Source organism: Squalius cephalus (assembly GCF_949319135.1).
Source record: "Squalius cephalus genome assembly, chromosome: 12".
Classification (NCBI taxonomy): Eukaryota; Metazoa; Chordata; class Actinopteri; order Cypriniformes; family Leuciscidae; genus Squalius; species Squalius cephalus.
The window spans coordinates 26,215,999-26,233,934 of record NC_137133.1 but is presented as its reverse complement, the minus strand read 5'-3'; the positions used below and the strand labels follow the sequence as shown (position 1 = coordinate 26,233,934).

Here is a 17,936-nt window from a genome sequence, read left to right as displayed (position 1 = left end):
TGTAAAATATATTATTTGACATGGCATATACTAAATTTAGTTGACGAATATAATGCTTCAGTTGGTGGCTGTCTAAAATGATTTTTTTTTTTTTTAACAACCCAAATATTTTAAAACTGAGCTTGTGAAATATGAGTATACTAAGGTATTCACTATTTTAAAGACATTACTTGACTTGTACTTTTTACTTTGTGTATTAGCTTCTTATATATTAAGTTGACATTTTTAATTATTATTAAATAATGTACAGTATATCGTGTTATTAGTAGAGTATTTTTGTCAACAGTATGTTTTAGTTAAGTTTAAATATCATAATGATGCTTCTCATTTATCCTCATTGTCAATGATTCGTCTTCATTATCATTGTGATAATTACTTGTCCTAGAGCCTTCGCCACCAATAATGATGGCCCAGGGGTCAAATGAATAAATTATGAATTTATTAGGGCAATATAATGATGTAAATATAGTGCAGTGGTTCTCAACCTCTCCTGCAGGGACCCCCTGACAGGCCGTGTTTCTGTTTTAACCCTGAAATGGCACACCTGATTCAATTAATGAGTAGTTATTAGAGTAGGAAGAGTATAGGACTTAGTCAATTAATCAATTAGTCAACTACTCATTAAGCCTTTAATTATTTGAATCAGGTGTGCCATTTCAGGGTTAAAACAGAAACATGGCCTGTCAGGGGGTCCCTGCAGGAGAGGTTGAGAACCACTGATATAGTGCAATATTTACATTGCAATAAGTATGTGTCATTCAGAGGCACCGTGAAGACATATGACAGGAAAAAAAATTATAATAATATTATAATTATTATAATTATAATATATCACCACATAACATTGCAGCTGTCTTCTCCAAATCATCAGGATATCCAATCCATCCATAGCCAATTGTATTGCCTGCACAGAAGCATTATTTAGGACATGCAGTTAAAAATGTAATGTGGTGTTGCACAGTTGTTGTGAATGAGCGTTCACCGCTCTCATGTTGCTCAGCTGAATGGACCATGTACTGTATACAAAGTTCATGTGTCTTAAAGGACAAGTTTGGTATTTTACACTTAAAGCCCTGTTTTCAGATCGTTTCTGATGAAATAGAACGGTTCAGATTGAAATTTGGACACATGCTGCTGGCCCGAGAATTTTCGGTTTCTGTGGTAGCACCCCCCCACCTCCACAATGGCTGCATAGGTGCACTGGAACAATCCTTCCTAAAACGCATTAAACTTTCGTTTACAAAGACGTGAAACTCACCGAGTGGTTAGGGGTGTTCACTGATATGCTCACACAAAAATCGCTGCAAAAGATGCTTTCCAACAGGTGTTTTACCTTTCGTTGTAAAACTGTGGACCTATTTTTCCAAACGCCTCACACCCGTACATTCTTCCGTTGAGAGCTTGAATAATAGATACTCCGGCGGCGGAGTAATACCGTACCTCACAGCACATCCAATTCAAGTCAATGGAGTTGGACAAAAACTACGATAAAACCTGTTGGAAAGCATCTTTTGTAGCGATTTTTGTGTGAGCATATCAGTGAACACCCCTGACCACTCGGTGAGTTTCACGTCTTTGAAACCAAAAATTCTCGGGCCAGCAGCATTTGTCCAAATTTCAATCTTAACCATTCTATTTCATCAGAAACGATCTGAAAACAGGGCTTTAAGTGTAAAATACCGAACTTGTCCTTTAAACCCACGTAGTGCAGCGCCATGTGAGTTCCGTTTCCTACTGTGTTAAAATAAGATGCGTTGAGTGAGATCCAGATTTTATGATTTTATAGTTGATTAGTATCAGCTGTGCAGCAGCCCCCATGAATGTGCATTTCTTTCCCATCTACACGCTTGTTGTAGTTCATGGTTTTTGTGATTTTATAGACAGTGCTGAATGTATTCAGTTCACACAAGCTGTCATTTAGGCTTGGTCGTGAATGTCTGGGCAGAAAGAGAAGAAAAACAAGTTCACACATTTATAGCAACAGTTATTGTCTCCATATGCACCAGTGGTTTCCTTGTAAAATCCACATCATCTTTGCATGTTGCAATTCTGCAGGTTTCAGATTTTATTATTGTCTAGAATTATAAATCGCCTTATGTAATTTTAGAAATATCAAATTCTCCAAAATATATTCCAAATGTAGACTTGTATGCTGTGTTTGAAGGTCATGAATTGGCTTTAAAGTCTAAAGAATATCTAATGTCTTTAGTATGTAAGCAATGACTCCGCTAGATGGATCTGACAATAAGTGGAATATGATGAAAGACTCGCCTCTGTAGCCTCAACGTCTGTTGGCTTTTTAGCAGAGCGCAGCCACATGTTCACTCTCTCTCCTGCTTCTGTTTTTGTCCTTTATTCTAAGCTCCGGACTCTTGATTGGGGTGTTATACTCCTACGTGGCAAACACGCACATGATCATGCTCTCTGCTGCATAGAGAAAGGGAAAAATGGGGTGATGCCTTAATGCATTTTAAACACATTATGCAACAGGACTCAACAATGAGTATACACACACACACACACACACACACCACACACACACACACACACACACACACACACACACACACACACACACACACACGTACTAGTGCTGTCAATCGATTTTATATATCGGAATTGACAGTGTGTTCAGGGGACAGGCAGCTAGCGGATAGTGAGGAGATGTTTGCTGTATGTGACAAAAAAAATTTCTGACTAAAAAACGTGACATCGCTTAGAGCACCTTTAAGCCCTATTGCATGTTATATTTAATGTCCGTTGTGTCATATTTTGTCATCTATATTAAAACATTTGATTGTTTTTATTTTTATTTTTTTCACACTGATATGATTAATAGCTAAAATAATAACGCCATCACACCCTTGTTTTCACAGACTGTGACATAAGGACTGACATTTTGTAGAAATATTTGTTCACCATATTTGTGGCAGTGAATCTTTTTGCTTGTCCTGTTTTGGTCAACGGGTTGTATCCCTCATTTTAAAGCAAACAGGTTTCATGGAATGCCAACAAATAAGTTTTAAGTTAAGAAGATTAAAAATAGGTCAGAGTTAGTCCTATGTTTATCTTTCATATCTTTTTTTTTGCCAGCAATAATGTCATGATCATGCAGTGGTAAAATGTGAAAGCCCATTGAAACTGTCACAGTCCATAGAGAGCCATTAAGTGTGTGTGTGTGTGTGTGTGTGTATATTTTTAGAGTTTAGCACAGCTGTAGTTTAACTATGGCTGCTTGTGGTTTGGCCTCAGAGGAGGTTTTGGGTTGAGGGGGTTTAGAAGGAATTGCAGTGCAACAGTAAAACTGGCAGGTGGGGCAGGTGTCTTTGAGTGTGTTTGTGTGTGTGTTTATGTTTGGCTGCTTGAGAGTTATTGCGGCGTAGGATGTTTGAAACAGCTGAATGCTGATGACTGTGTAGAAGATTGGATGAAATGCTTTGTTATAGCAGTTTAAGATTAATGATCTTTGGCAAGTCAATCTTTGCAGCATTGAGAATATTTTAGTTCCCTGCCCCAGTAGACTGTAGGCTGAGACACTTTAAACTTTTCTTTATAAAAATAGTCATGCTTTACACTATTAAGAAAACCAATATATCAGCCTGACTAATTAGTTGGCCAGTATTTAGCAATTTTATATTACTGACAAGTGTGCATGTCTGGGTGACGTGGGATAAAACCCCATAGACTTAGAGTGAAGAAGGGACCAGATTGTCATAGACTTAACTTAACTTAGTTTGTCACTTTAGTTAGTAACTATACTACTGTTCGAAAGTATTGAGTTGGAAAGATTCTCGTCTTGTTCACCAAGGCTTCATTAATTTGATCAAAAATAAAGTAAAGACAGTAATATTGTGAAATATTATTTCAATTTATTTTTCATTCATATTATAATAACTGGTTTCTTTTTCTATGAATTCTATGAATTTTGTGCCACATGATCCTTCAGAAAGCATTCTATATGCTCAAGAAATATTTATTTTTATTATCAATGTTGAAAACAGTTCTGTTGAAAACTGCTTAATAATTTTATATTATACATTATGCATCCCCCCCCCCCCCCAGGATTCTTTGAATAGAGAGTTCAAAAGAACTACTATTGTTTTAGTAGACTTGTTCTTAAGTCTGAGTATTTAATGCAATTACATCAACTGTAACTGCAATTAAATTACAGAAAAAATAAGAGTAATGCCTTGCTTTAAATAATTTAAAAATATTTTTTTCCCTTGAAAAAATAATTAATTACTAGGTAATGAGTTACACCCAACACATTATACACCTTTAAAAAAATCACTATTGATCAATTTAATGCATCCTTGCTGATTAAATGTATTATTTTCTTTTGAAAAAATGGCATGGCAATTTTTTTGTTTTTTTTTAGAAAATATAGTTATATTGTAGTAAACTATACACTATTAATATAAGCATATTGCCCACTTTCATTGAAGTAAAAGAATTGAAAGTGGTGGGGAAATCACATTATGAAATAAATGTTTTTCTCCAAAACACATTGGCCACAATTATTGATACCCCTAGAATTTTTTATGAATAAAATATCTCTGAAGTATATTCCCATTAATATTTACCTTTTTTTAGCACACCAGGGTGACTAGGAACATGAAATTGTCCAGCTATGACTTCTTGTTTCACAGGAGTTTATATATGAGGAAACACAAAGGCCAAATTCCCTTGCTCATCCATCACAATGAGTAAAACCAAAGAATATAGTTCTGATGTGCAGCAAAAGATTGTTGAGCATCACAAAATGGAAAGTGGCTATAAGAAAATAGGTAAAATATTGAAAATCCCCATTTTGACCATCAGGGCAATAATTAAGAAGTTATAATCAACTAAAGATGTTACGAATCTGCCAGGAAGAGGACGTGTGTCTGTATTGTCTTAATGGACGGTGAGGATGAAAGTTTGAGTGGCCAAAGACTCTTCAATAATCACAGATGGAGAATTGCAGAGATTAGTTGAGTCTTGGGGTCAGAAAGCCTATTAAAAAAAAATCAAACAACCCCTACATCACCACTTGTTGTTTGGGAGGTTTTCAAGAAAAATGCTCCTCGCTCATCCAAAAACAAACTCCAGCATGTTCAGTGGTCAGACACGACTAGAACTTCAAACGGCACAGGGTTCTGTGGTCAGATGAAACTAAAAAAAGAGCTTTTTGGCAGCAAACACGCTAGATGGGTTTGGTGCACACAAGGTTAAAAAGTACCCCATGTGTACAATTTAATATACCATTGGATCTTTAATGTTGTGGGCATATTTTTCTGCTGGAGGTCCTGGACTTCTTATTCAGATACATGGCATCGTGGATTCTATCAAATACCAACAGATAAAAAATCAAAACCTGACGGCCTCTGCTAGAAATCTTTTATAATGGGCCGTGGTTGGATCTTCCATCAGGACAACGATCCAAAACGAACATCAAAATCAACACAAAAATGTGTTAGGGAGCACAAAATGAAGCTTCTGCCATGACCGTACCAGTTCCCTGACCTGATGTGTAGAGTGAACTGAAGAGAAGAAGCACCAACATGGATCTGGGAATCTGAAGGATCTGGAGAGATTTTGTTTGGAGGAATGGTCTCTGATCTCTTGTCAGGTGTTCTCCAAACTCATCAGGCATTATAGAAGAAAACTCAGATCTGTTATCTTGGCAAAAGGAGATTGCAAAAATGTATTTAATAAAAGGGTATCAATAATTGTGGCCAACGTGTTTTGGAGAAAAACATTTATTTCATAATGTGATCCCCCCCCCCCCCCCCCCCACTTTCAATTATTTTACTTCAATGAAAGGTTAGGATTTTGCCAATTTTTTGAATGAAAGATCAAAAGGATAAATGATGCAGATTTATTTTACAGCCATTTATTATACAGCCATTTTTGATCATATTCACCAGGGGTATGATTAATTCTGAGCACGACAGTATGTAGTATTGGAGAAGGGGTATGATCTGAGCAACTTGTAATTTTTGGTTACTGGATGATGGATCATCAGATCATAAGCCCCATCATCAGACTGTTGACCCCATTATGGTTATGCATTACCTTCTTTCTGCTAATAAATATTTACATACCAGCCCACACATAAAAAGGATTAACTATTGTTATGGTGCTTTAAAAGTATTTTATATATATATAAACTACTGTGTCCACTGTGAACTATCGTTGTATGGAAAAGATATGTGAAAGGATTATATTAAAATTGTAATATTTTTGTTCCATGTAAAAATAACAGCGTATGGGTTTGGAACAACATGAGGGTGAATTAAAAATGACACAATTTTCATTCTTGGGTAAATTGTATCTTTAATTATAGTTTTTGTTGTGGATGCCATCTAGAAATGGTTATTTCTCCAGAATACAGATTTTACAGAATGAGAATATATATATATTTAGATATAGATGAGGTGCAAACCATTCTTGTGAGATGGACAAAACAGGCAAATGTATAGTTTTTTTTTTTTTTTTTTTTTTTTTTTTACTTTTCTAAGCAATAGTAGTTTTTTTTTCTTTTTTTTTCTTTTTTTTTCTCATGACACTCAGCATTATGAATAACTCACTTAAGCACATCTTTTCTAAAGCAGATTCCTTAGGGTAAAATAAACTGTCATAGATCTCTGAAGGCGATGCCAAATAAAGCAGCTTTCAAACTCAGTAATTTAGCTCTCAGCAATCATCTTGTTAGAAAACTGCTGGATCAGCTTTGTGAATTTGAGTAATAACCATGAGCTAACAAATAAATTCAGTGAGAATGTGTCTGAGACAGACTGAATTGGTTGGTTAGAAGATCCATTGGTTGGTGTTTTGAGCCTACTTGGCTCTGGTAGATTGGTTTGGTTGAGTCGTACTGTCATATTTGTAAATTTATCAAGTGGCTGCCATCAATTTGAGTGTTGGGTGATAGACAGTTGGTTTGAATATACTGGGGTTTTGGTTAAATTACATAAGGGACTGAAATGTCATGAACATCTTTCATTGTTTCAGCACAAGTCTTCAGTAATGCTGAATTTTGGTGAGCTGTGCCAACATCCACCAATCCCTCCCCTCCCACCCGATTAGATCGCCATGGTGATGGCACCCCGTGCTCTTGTAACCAAACATGTTATTCATTCCCAGGCCCTGGCCGTGGCCCGGTTCCCGGTTTTAGGAGAGCTTTCTCATGAGATGGGAGCACAAACAGGCACATGGAGATCCAAGCAATTTAATCACCATGACTATTAGGCCATAGTCTTAAAATGGTCTGGCTGTGAGAACAGACCACCCCACCCTACCATTGGTCTCGGTTTCTCTTTAGTCTATTTCAGTGAAGTTTTTTTGTTCACCTTTGTCTTTCTCCTTTCTTTAGGGTGAGGTATGTTCTCAAACATGTCTGCTGCAAGCATCTGACCCCTGAGTTTTGTCAGGACTGGGTTGTGGTTTGATTATGAACAGGCCCTGTTTATGTAAGCTTAATTAACTATGTTTAATTAGGTTGGAGTTTTAATCATATTCCAGAACATTGTTAAAGTGGAGCACACATAAATTCAACACTGTTTAAAGCTTTAATTTAAGAATAAGGGCTCATTGTTATGTCTCTGCTTAGAAAGCGTTGTTTTTTTAAATGGTTCCTTTTTTTATTTCTTTTGTCCAGTCATAAAAGTACAACTGCTATATATTTGAATGAAGAATGCTCAGATTGCCCAAACAAAATCATTTAGCATTTCCAATCACAAATAAAATGTATACATTACAGTTCAAAAGTTTGGGGTGGTGACTTTTTTTTTAAATTATTTATTTATTTTTTATAAATGTTTTTGTCCCTTATGCATTTGGTAAAAATAGTAATATTGTGAGATTACAATTTAAAAAAATAAATGTTTCAATATATTTTAAAATGTTATTTATTCCTGTGATGGCAATGCTGAATTTTCAGCATCATTACTCTGTGTCACATGATCCTTTAGAAATCATTTGAATATGCTGATTTGATGCTCATGAAACTTTTCATATTATTAACAATGTTGAAAAAAATGATGCTGCGTAATGTTTTTGTGGAACCTGTGTCATTGTTTTTTCAGGATTCTTTCAGCACTTATTTAAAACAGAAATTATAAATGTCTTTACTGTTACATTTGATCTGTTTAATGTGTCCTTGTATAAAAAAAAAGTAAAGCATTAATTACTTTTCATTTCTTATAATTTTTCCTCTTTAATTTTCCACTTCTAATTCCAACCTGTAATGAGCAACGGAAACAATCTCATGGCTTTGAATAGAAAATAGGACATTAGGTCTTTCTCTCTTTTCACATTCCTCTATACTGGACAGTATGCCAGATGGTCCTGTCTGCTAGTGTGTGTGTATGTGTGTGTGTGTGTGTGGAGAGGGGGCACAGACACATGGATATCCAGCCATACGTAATTTGTCTTGATCAAAGGTGCAGCTAATGCAAAAATCTGAGATCCTAGCCGCAATCACTTTTCTAATTTTCTTGCACTATAAACAACCTTTAGTATGACTCAACCATGTCGCAAATGATCGTAATGATGCAATTTTCCTGCAGGACCTGTTAGGCTATAACTGGTGCAAATAAATGAGACAAAGATCTCATTTGTGTGGCGGGGGGCAAGTTCAACCACAAAGTACCTTGACTGTGTGTCACAACCCGTAAACAAATACTAGTGTAATTACTAGTTTTGTTGAGCAGTATTGACCTGATTTCTCTCTTTTTCCTTCCAGTCAAATGCGTCTCGGAGACAACAGCGCATGATAAAGAACAGAGAGTCTGCCTCTCTCTCCCGGAAGAAGAAAAAAGAGTATTTGCTGACGCTCGAGGCCCGTCTGAAGGTGGCGCTTTCTGAGAACGAGAAGCTAAAGAATGAAAACGGCACATTGAAAAGACAAGTGGAAGGCCTGATGAGTGAGGTGGGTGTCCATGCTTTCTACACTAGCATTCCAACATCTGAGTTCGTTAAGATTTTTAAAATGCTTTTGATAGAAGTCTCTTATGCTCACCAAGGCTGCATTCATTTGATCAATACAGTAAAATGCAGTTAACACTGTAATATTGTAAAACAATATTACAATTTAAAATAACTTATTTATGTTGGCTATATATTTTCAAATATAATTTATTCCTATGATGGCAAAGCTTAATTTTCAGCATGCTATTCCAGTCTTTAGTGTCACATGATCTCTCAGAAACAATTCTAAAATGCTGTCTTGGTGCTCAAGACATTTCTTATAACAGTTGAAAATCATTGTCCTGCTTAATGTTTTTTTTTTTTCAGAATGCATTGATGAATAGAATATTCAAAAGAACAGAATTAATTTGAAATAGTAATCTCTTGTAACATTATATATAGTAATATATATATGAAGAATTTAAATTTAAATGGGGTGTGCTGTTGCTCTAAAATGTGTTAGTGTCTCTTCTCACGAGAGTGAAGTAGAGACACTAGAAGGGGCATGTCTAGTGTAAAATCATGAACCTGAATCTCCATTTCTTCCACTCCAGATAGGGGTTAAATATGTTTTCATTTTATTTTATTTCTTATACATGATATTTTTATTTCTTATGTATGTGCTGTGATTGTTATGATTATTTTAATTGCTTTTCTGTAAAGCACTTTGAATTACCATTGTGTATCAAATGTGCTATATAAATAAACTTGCCTTGCCTTGCCTTGCCTAATACTTTATTATTATTCATCTCTTAAGAACTCTGTGCTAAAAGCAACAGCTCCAAAACGGAGGGCTGTCTGTCTTATGGCAGTTCTGGTCTTCTTGGTCTTCAACTTGGGTCCAATGAGGTAAATAATTTAAATGAATCATACCATTTCAGTATTTTAATTTGTTGCAGATTGCACTTTCAGATTGGTAAATGAATAAATCTGTGTCGCATGAAATTTGTAGAAGGAAGTACTTGGTGGCATAAGAAAACCTTGGTGGTCCTATGGAAATATTTCCATATGTAACTCTTCTGAAGGAACCAGTAGGAATGTGTTATATAAAGGTTTTTAATATCCTGACTTGTTTTATTTCCTTTTGTGTCCCACCAAGTCTGCTTGTAGGATACAGAGGGTCTACGTTTCCTGCTGCCCCTCCGTTCAATGGCAGACACCTGCTGGGCTTTTCCCCTGAGTCAGAGAGAATCCTCGATTCAGACAGGCCTCAGACTGATATTGTGAACAGGTAATACTATTCTGTAGTCTTCTACAGTTGCATGAGTAGCTAGTCATGCTCAGTCCTCTGTGTGGGACCGGAAACACCAGAGACCCTTTCCTGCCAAAGCTTGCAGAGTCCATTTTTGTTTTACAAAACACGTCAGCACAGGTGTTGAGTGACTCTGACCAAATGCCTGCATAAGAGAACAAGGCTCTGTTCTCACATCTGCCCCCCACACACATTTTCATACTGAAACTGGGCAGCTAGCTAAGTTTGTTGTTTTATCTACCCAGGGTGATGTTTTGAAAGGCAATACTGGCTTCTCATGTCCAAATAAATTGCTTCAAAAACATGAAACTCAGAAGACTTCAAATACCCCCACATGAAAAGACAGATATTTGAAGACATGATTACTTTGAAAACCTGTCTCTATGTTTTCCCAAAGACATTCATCAAGCAGGTCTAGTGAATTTTGAGTTACTTCACTCCCAGGGGTCATGTTTCAAACTTCCTGGGGCCTGAGTTGACAAGATCACCAGCTTTAGTAAGACTCTGAGTTTTTTGTTTGTTTTTTTGTGGCCAAAACAGGTGTTGTTCCACAAGGCTCAATTTTAGGTCCGTTTTTATTTCACTGCCTCCTCATTTACTCTCTGGCGTTTCCATTTCTGCTGTTTTTTTCCACTAACAGCCATTCCTACTTTTGACTAAAGTTTTCTTATCCAGCTCAAACTGTGTAATAGGTTCTTTGAAAGGCATCGTAGGGTTGGATTGTTTGAGCTGGTTAGTTTTTTGGCTATCCGGGGAGCAAAGCAGGAAATTAAATTATGTAATTTAGCACTGGAGAAAGGATATAGATTGAGATCCAGATGTTGTTTTTCTATAGGGAGTTAATTTACCCCTGCAAGAATTTAGAAATCTCTTTTGAAATCTCCAGTTTATAGAATATTTCCACAGATCTCGTAGCTCTTGCTCCTGTATTTGACATTTCTAAAGGGTTTATCCTCAACTTTCTGCCTTCTTCCCAGTCTGAGTTAGGATCTGCCCAGAGATTGTGTTTCTAATAGTTCAGGGTTTGTAAAGCATTTTTATTGTTGAGTGTTATATATTAAGAAGTTTAGTCTGTTGTTTTAATTTCTTTCTTTTTTTAATTTAAGCCCACAGTAATCCAGACCTCACTATTTCTACTGTGAGATGAGCTTCTCTATGTCAGCAAAGATTGCTTCCCAGAGCTTCACCGTCACTCATCCACAGCCCGAAATGTGTGACATGTTTCAGAGGCCACGTTTTCCTGATTTTCTGGAGCTATTGGGTTAAGCTGTAAATGTCTACACCAGTTTCTTGCAGGGAGATGGTTTAGGATTTTGTTGTTCATGATGTCTTGGATTTATTTTAAGTACAGGTTCACTGTACCTGTGCTAAACATGAACTTGGCATTCATTGTTGGCAGTGTTCATTTATAGCTTTTAGAGATGTTCTCTTTTCCCGTAGACAAGATAAGAAAGAACCATCTTGGCTTGCACACTTGCACATGGTATTCTTTCAGATGTTAAGCCAGTACCAAGAGATGATTAAAACAAGAGCCTTATAAAATTCCGTACATTGTTTTGGAATTAAAACGTGCTTATAAAGACTCTAAACCCCCTTCTCCATTCTTTCCTTGTTACACTTTCCTGTCTTTAATGTTATTTTTTTCTCTCTCTTTCTCATAGGTTGGAGGATGTGCTATCAGAGCAGAAGGCTCTGATGGTGGTCAAGGATCCTCTGTATTTCAGAACTGCACCACCCTGCCAGCCACCCGTCAACAGGACCAAGTGCATAAAGTCAGTACTGAGCTTGTTTAAAATCAATGTTGACATTACCCCACCCTCTTTCACATTCAAATGCTGTTTTATTATAAATTTAATAGTGTTAGTAGTATCTGGCAGATCTGGGACAAGTCAGTTCTCTTAAAATTTTGAGCACAGAGCAACTGGTCCTCAGTATCCTAAATTTGCCCGTCTGATCTGAACCGAGAAGCACTTTTTATTACAATAGCCCTAAACAACAGCTCTGGTACATAACCTTCTGAGCTCTGTTGTTATGACAGTAAAAGATAATTGTAGCAGTCTTTCGATCAGTGATCCAACAGCTGTTAGACAAGCTTTTTAAAAAATGTATAGTTCCAGTCCTTTATTTTACAGTGGATTCAAATTTGGCTCAACCTCATAATCCTCTCAACACACTCATTACATCAGTATTACTGCAGCAATGCTTTCAATTATAATTTTTTATTAATAAACGATAATTTTTTTGGCTGTATATATATATATATATATATGTATATATATATATGTATATATATATATGTATATATGTATATATATATATGTGTATATATATATATATATATATATATATATATATATATATATATATATATATATATATATATATATATATATATATATATATATACATATACATATATATATACACTGCTCAAAAAAATAAAGGGAACACTTTTTAATCAGAGAATAGCATCAAGTCAGTTAAACTCCTGGGATATTGATCTGGTCATTTAAGTAACAGAGGGGGTTGGTAATCAGTTTCAGCTGCTTTAGTGTTAATGACATTAACAGCAGGTGCACTAGATGGGCAACAGTGAGACAACCCCCAAAACAGGAATGGTTTTACAGGTGGAGGCCACTGACATTTTTTCCCTACTCATCTTTTTGGACTGTTTTTCACCAGTTTTGCATTTGGCTAGGGTCAGTGTCACTACTGGTAACATGAGGCGATACCTGGACCCTACAGAGGTTGCGCAGGCAGTCCAGCTCCTTCAGGATGGCTCATCAATACGTGCCATTGCCAGAAGGTTTGCTGTGTCTCCCAGCACAGTCTCAAGAGCATGGAGGAGATTCCAGGAAGACAGACATCTACTCTAGGAGAGCTGGACAGGGCCGTAGAAGGTCCTTAACCCATCAGCAGGACCGGTATCTGCTCCTTTGTGCGAGGAGGAACATGATGAGCACTGCCAGAGCCCTACAAAATGACCTCCAGCAGGCCACTGTTGTGAATGTCTCTGACCAAACAATCAGAAACAGACTTCATGAGGGTGGCCTGAGGGCCCGACGTCCTCTAGTGGGCCCTGTGCTCACTGCCCAGCACCAGGGAGCTCGATTGGCATTTCCCATTGAACACCAGAATTGGCAGGTCCGCCACTGGTGCCCTGTGGTTTTCACAAATGAGAGCAGGTTCACCCTGAGCACGTGACAGACAGGAAAGGGTCTGGAGAAGCCGTGGAGAATGTTATGCTGCCTGTAACATCGTTCAGCATGACCGGTTTGGTGGTGGGTCAGTGATGGTCTGGGGAGGCATATCCATGGAGGGACGCACAGACCTCTGCAGGCTAGACAATGGCACCCTGACTGCCATTAGGTATCGGGATGAAATCCTTGGATCCATTGTCAGACCCTATGCTGGTGCAGTGGGTCCTGGGTTCCTCCTGGTGCACAACAATGCCCGGCCTCATGTGGCGAGAGCATGCAGGCAGTTCCTGGAGGATGAAGGAATGATACCATTGAAGGGCCACCACGCTCACCTGACCTACATCCAATAGAACACCTCTGGGACATTGTGTTTCGGTCCATCTGACATCACCTGGTTGCACCTCAGACTGTCCAGGAGCTCAGTGATGCACTGGTCCAGATCTGGGAGGAAATACCCCAGGACACCATCCGTCGTCTCATTAGGAGCATGCCCCGACGTTGTCGGGCATGCATACAAGCACGTGGGGGCCATACAAACTACTGAGTACCATTTTGAGTTACTGCAATGAAATTTCAGCAAAATTGACAAGCCTGCTGCATCATTTTTTCACTTAGATTTCCGGGGTGTCTTTGAATTCAATCCTCTGTTGGTTGATCATTTTCATTTCCATCAAACGATGTGGCATCCTTTCGTTCATAACACATTACCCAGTCCATATTAGTATAGATATCCAGCATGATATTTTTCCCCATTGAGATCTGATGTGTTTTCAAAGTGTTCCTTTAATTTTTTTGAGCAGTGTATATAGTAATATAGTAATAATTTTACAATTAATATAAAAAAAAAATGGTTTACAGTGGTTTTATGGCCCCAATATACTTGAAGAGAAATCGAAGAACAAACTGGTGTGACGTCTTTTTTTAACAAAATCAGGCCAAAATAAAGTTCGTTGTTCGTTTTGGGAGTTTGAAACAGCTTGCCTCTGGCTGGTAAACACTTCAGAACTACCATTTGTCTGTGGCGAGTACGTAATAGGTAGATGTGACTCTGAGGCTCTGCTTTTGATGTTGTCCGGTTCATTTCTTCTGTTTATTCCGTCGAGGTCAGACACCTACAAGTAAAAACATGAATACACTGGAGAGCCGATTTATAGTAGAAATTGAAGTTTTATTTCTAATTGAAAGAGACAGAATTTTTTTATGTTTAATACTGAAAAGCTGCTTGCTTTTAAACAATCTATTGTATAAATTGTTTTATAAATAAATGTGACATGACTTTACTGGAGTGCAGAGCTAGTACAAACATATCCACATCGCTATGAACAGATGCTTCTTAACTATTGTTTTCTCACCACTGTCATTTTTGTTGTGCTTTTTAGTTATTAAAAGGAAAGATATTCAAAGAACATACCTAAACGCTGCTCTCAGCAGTGTGGCTAACAGTATACTGCTGGCCATGCATTTCAAACTTCTTTTTATCCCTAAGCGAAGAAAAAAATAATTTTGCTGTGAGTATATCGGGGCATTTAGAACTGTTAATGTAAAACTTATAGCTTTAATAAGCACCTCAGAGTCAAACAATTTTTTTCTCTGTATACTCTTTTCTTATATCATGTAGCTTGGTTGCCATTTCAAATCTGATGTCCAGCCGTTCATCAAAAATGAATAAGTCCACAAAGATAAATTCTTTTTTTATGCAAAACCACTTTGTTTTAAAATTGAGATGATGTTTCTGCTCTGCATAACTATAGGATAGCGCATGAGCTGAGAGGCTGGGTACATCGTCATGAGGTTGAGAGGACCAAAACCCGCCGCTTGAGCAACACTCAACACAGAGGCAGAACCATCCCGGTATGAACTAACAACACTTTTCCTCTTTTAAGCCTCCAATTGTCTTTCTACATTTATTTTATTCTTTGTTTTTCTGTCTTTCTGATGTTATACTGTTCTAAAGATTGTATTTGAAATCCAAATCAGATTTGTGTGAACAAAGCCAGAGAGAGACACCTAAGGGCCTTGACATTGTCCAGTTGTAGTCTGACCTTCAGCATGACATCTGTATTGGTGCGACTCAAGTGCAGACTCTTTGTTGCATACCTCCAACCTGGATACAGGCAGCTGAGAACCACCAGGATATAACACTGTTTATTTTCTTTAAATAGATGTTTCTAAATGTTTACATTAGGGATGAGACCCCTTTCTTTGCTCTCTCTCTCTCTCCTCTCACACTGCTTGTCTCTTTCATTCCTTTTTAACCCACTTTTAGTATAATCCAGTAGTCTTGGGAAAGTAAACACCCCCCACCCCAATCTGCTCAGGCAATCTGACTTCTCTCTCTGACTAATTTCCTTTTTTTCCTTTACAGTCTCTGCCACACTAAGTCTGATTCGCTTCAAAACCTCTGTCTGTAGCTTTACTTGATTTGAATGCGTGTAAAAACCCTTGCTGTTCTGTTTAAGCTTTAAAATCCCTATATGCAGTTTACAGTTTCCACAATTCATATAATAAATTAATGAATTAATATTTCACTACTATTAAAAAATTTGGGGTCAGATATCTTTTGTAACATTTATAAATGTCTTTACTGTTACTTTTGATTAATTTAATGTGTCCTTGCTGAATAAAAGTATTAATTTTTCAACAAAAAACTTACTAACCCCAAACTTTTGAATGGTAGTGTATACCATTCAAAACACTACATTGCTATTTAATACACTGAAGCAGCATACATGTATTAACATTGAAATCAAAATGGTGGGAAAACATGTACTGCTTGTCTGTTGTGCAGGGGACAAAATGTGGCAACAAATTATGGCTACCAACTTAGTCACAAAGAATTGTCTTGAAATGCCTACATGCATTTTACATTTACTTTATTTGATAGTCATACAACATATTGACTCCTGAAATGGTTATACCACAGCCACAAATCAATGACAAAAGATCAGAGATTATTAGCCACAGGATTGTGTAACCTAAAGGTTTGAAGAACCAGGCTGGAAGCTAAAAAGGTTATTGGTTCAAATGGACCGTATTCTGTGGCATAACATCGCATAAATGTTCAAGAAACATATTTTACCATCTTTGGTAGCAGAATCTCTACTCAAATCTGTACTGAAATAATTTTACATGAATAGTCCTGTGGCAAAACAGCTTCACAATTCTAGTTCCAGAAACCTTCCCTTGAGCCTGATTTTGGCTTAATGTGAATCTGTACGGTTTATACACCGTACAGACAGAATTAATCGGACTGTACTTGTTTGCTTTAGTTCCTTATCATTTATTTTTTCAGATAACTAATAGTGAGAGCAGTTGGATGGAAAGCTTGTTATGATTTAGAGAAGCATAGTGTGCAGCAGGTTGATTGTTTGAAAGGCTGTTCTGTGTGCGAAGGGTCTGCCTTATGTGTGGAAACTGCCCTGACAGACACAAACACACACATATATTCACTGATAACCATTTTCCACTAATAGGTTCCCATCGGCCAATCTGAAGTCATTCCAATGCGTTTCCACTACATTTAAAGGCCTTCTGGCCCAGAAAAACTGGTGGTCTTAAACAGGAACCGCTAACGCCAGAGAAATAATGTCCTCACCAACAACAACAACTCTAAACAAATCTAGTTCGCTCCCATTATAATCACAAAGCTGTGTACTCCGGTACCGCCAGTTGCAGCCATGTTTGCTTTCCGTCACCAGGACTGAAGCACTAAGTAAATACTGTCATGCAGAGTGCTGAGAGGTTGGGTGATTGCAGATGGATGGGTATACTGACAAATGGCTATTTCCCAGACTCTGTGTACTGTCGACACAGAGCAAAGAACTAAACAAAGTGTGAGAGAGATGCACTTTATCAGCCTAACACTCGATGACAGGAGCTTAAGCATAGAGATGTTAAAGCACGTACAGTGATACACATGGGAATGTGCTTGTGCTCATATTAATTTTGTATAATTTGGTAACAGAAAGTGACATTTTTCTTTTCTTTGTCCGACAGAAAGCAACAGATAAACGGGCTGAGGTACCACAGATAATGACACAGATCCAGTACACGGATTCCTCTGAAAAGTAAGTTTCTCTAGATGTGTGAGGAAGTTCCTGCAACATCAAACAGCATATTCGTATATCAGCATATTTGTCATCATGGTCTGTGTATGAGAGTCAGTCATCAGTTCTCGGTTCTGCAGTGTTGTGCCAATGCTGTACAGGCTTTTTAATGGGGTATTTGCTTATGTGAGCAAAATGGTAAAAAACAGTCCCTTTATTTGTAATGTAAACTTTGTACAAATGTTGTAATGTTTACTAATGTGTATTCTGAGAAATGGTCTGAGGACAATTTGAATTTATATATTACAAGACACTGAAGTTTGACGCCCAACTCGTCATCTGCCAAAGTCGGTGGTAGGTTTGGCAAAAATTTGGAGCGTGTAGAGGTGCGGAATTCTGGAATTTCTACGATTTTTTTTTTTTTTAAAGCTGTCATCAAATCCAGTATTAATGCCTGAGGGAAATTTTTCAAACAATGCCATATAT

General features: G+C 37.3%; 1 protein-coding gene across 1 annotated transcript in view; it reads left to right on the top strand.

The window, feature by feature from the left end:
- The window catches only part of atf6 (activating transcription factor 6), a 62,624-nt gene that overhangs the window by 30,136 nt on the left and 14,552 nt on the right, over nt 1–17,936 (top strand). Inside the window, exons 8-13 of the mRNA XM_079887743.1 lie at nt 8,729–8,914; nt 9,710–9,801; nt 10,052–10,183; nt 11,866–11,976; nt 15,156–15,255; nt 17,401–17,471. Coding sequence (XP_079743869.1) covers nt 8,729–8,914; nt 9,710–9,801; nt 10,052–10,183; nt 11,866–11,976; nt 15,156–15,255; nt 17,401–17,471 — 692 coding nt within the window. The remainder of the gene's footprint in view (nt 1–8,728; nt 8,915–9,709; nt 9,802–10,051; nt 10,184–11,865; nt 11,977–15,155; nt 15,256–17,400; nt 17,472–17,936) is intronic.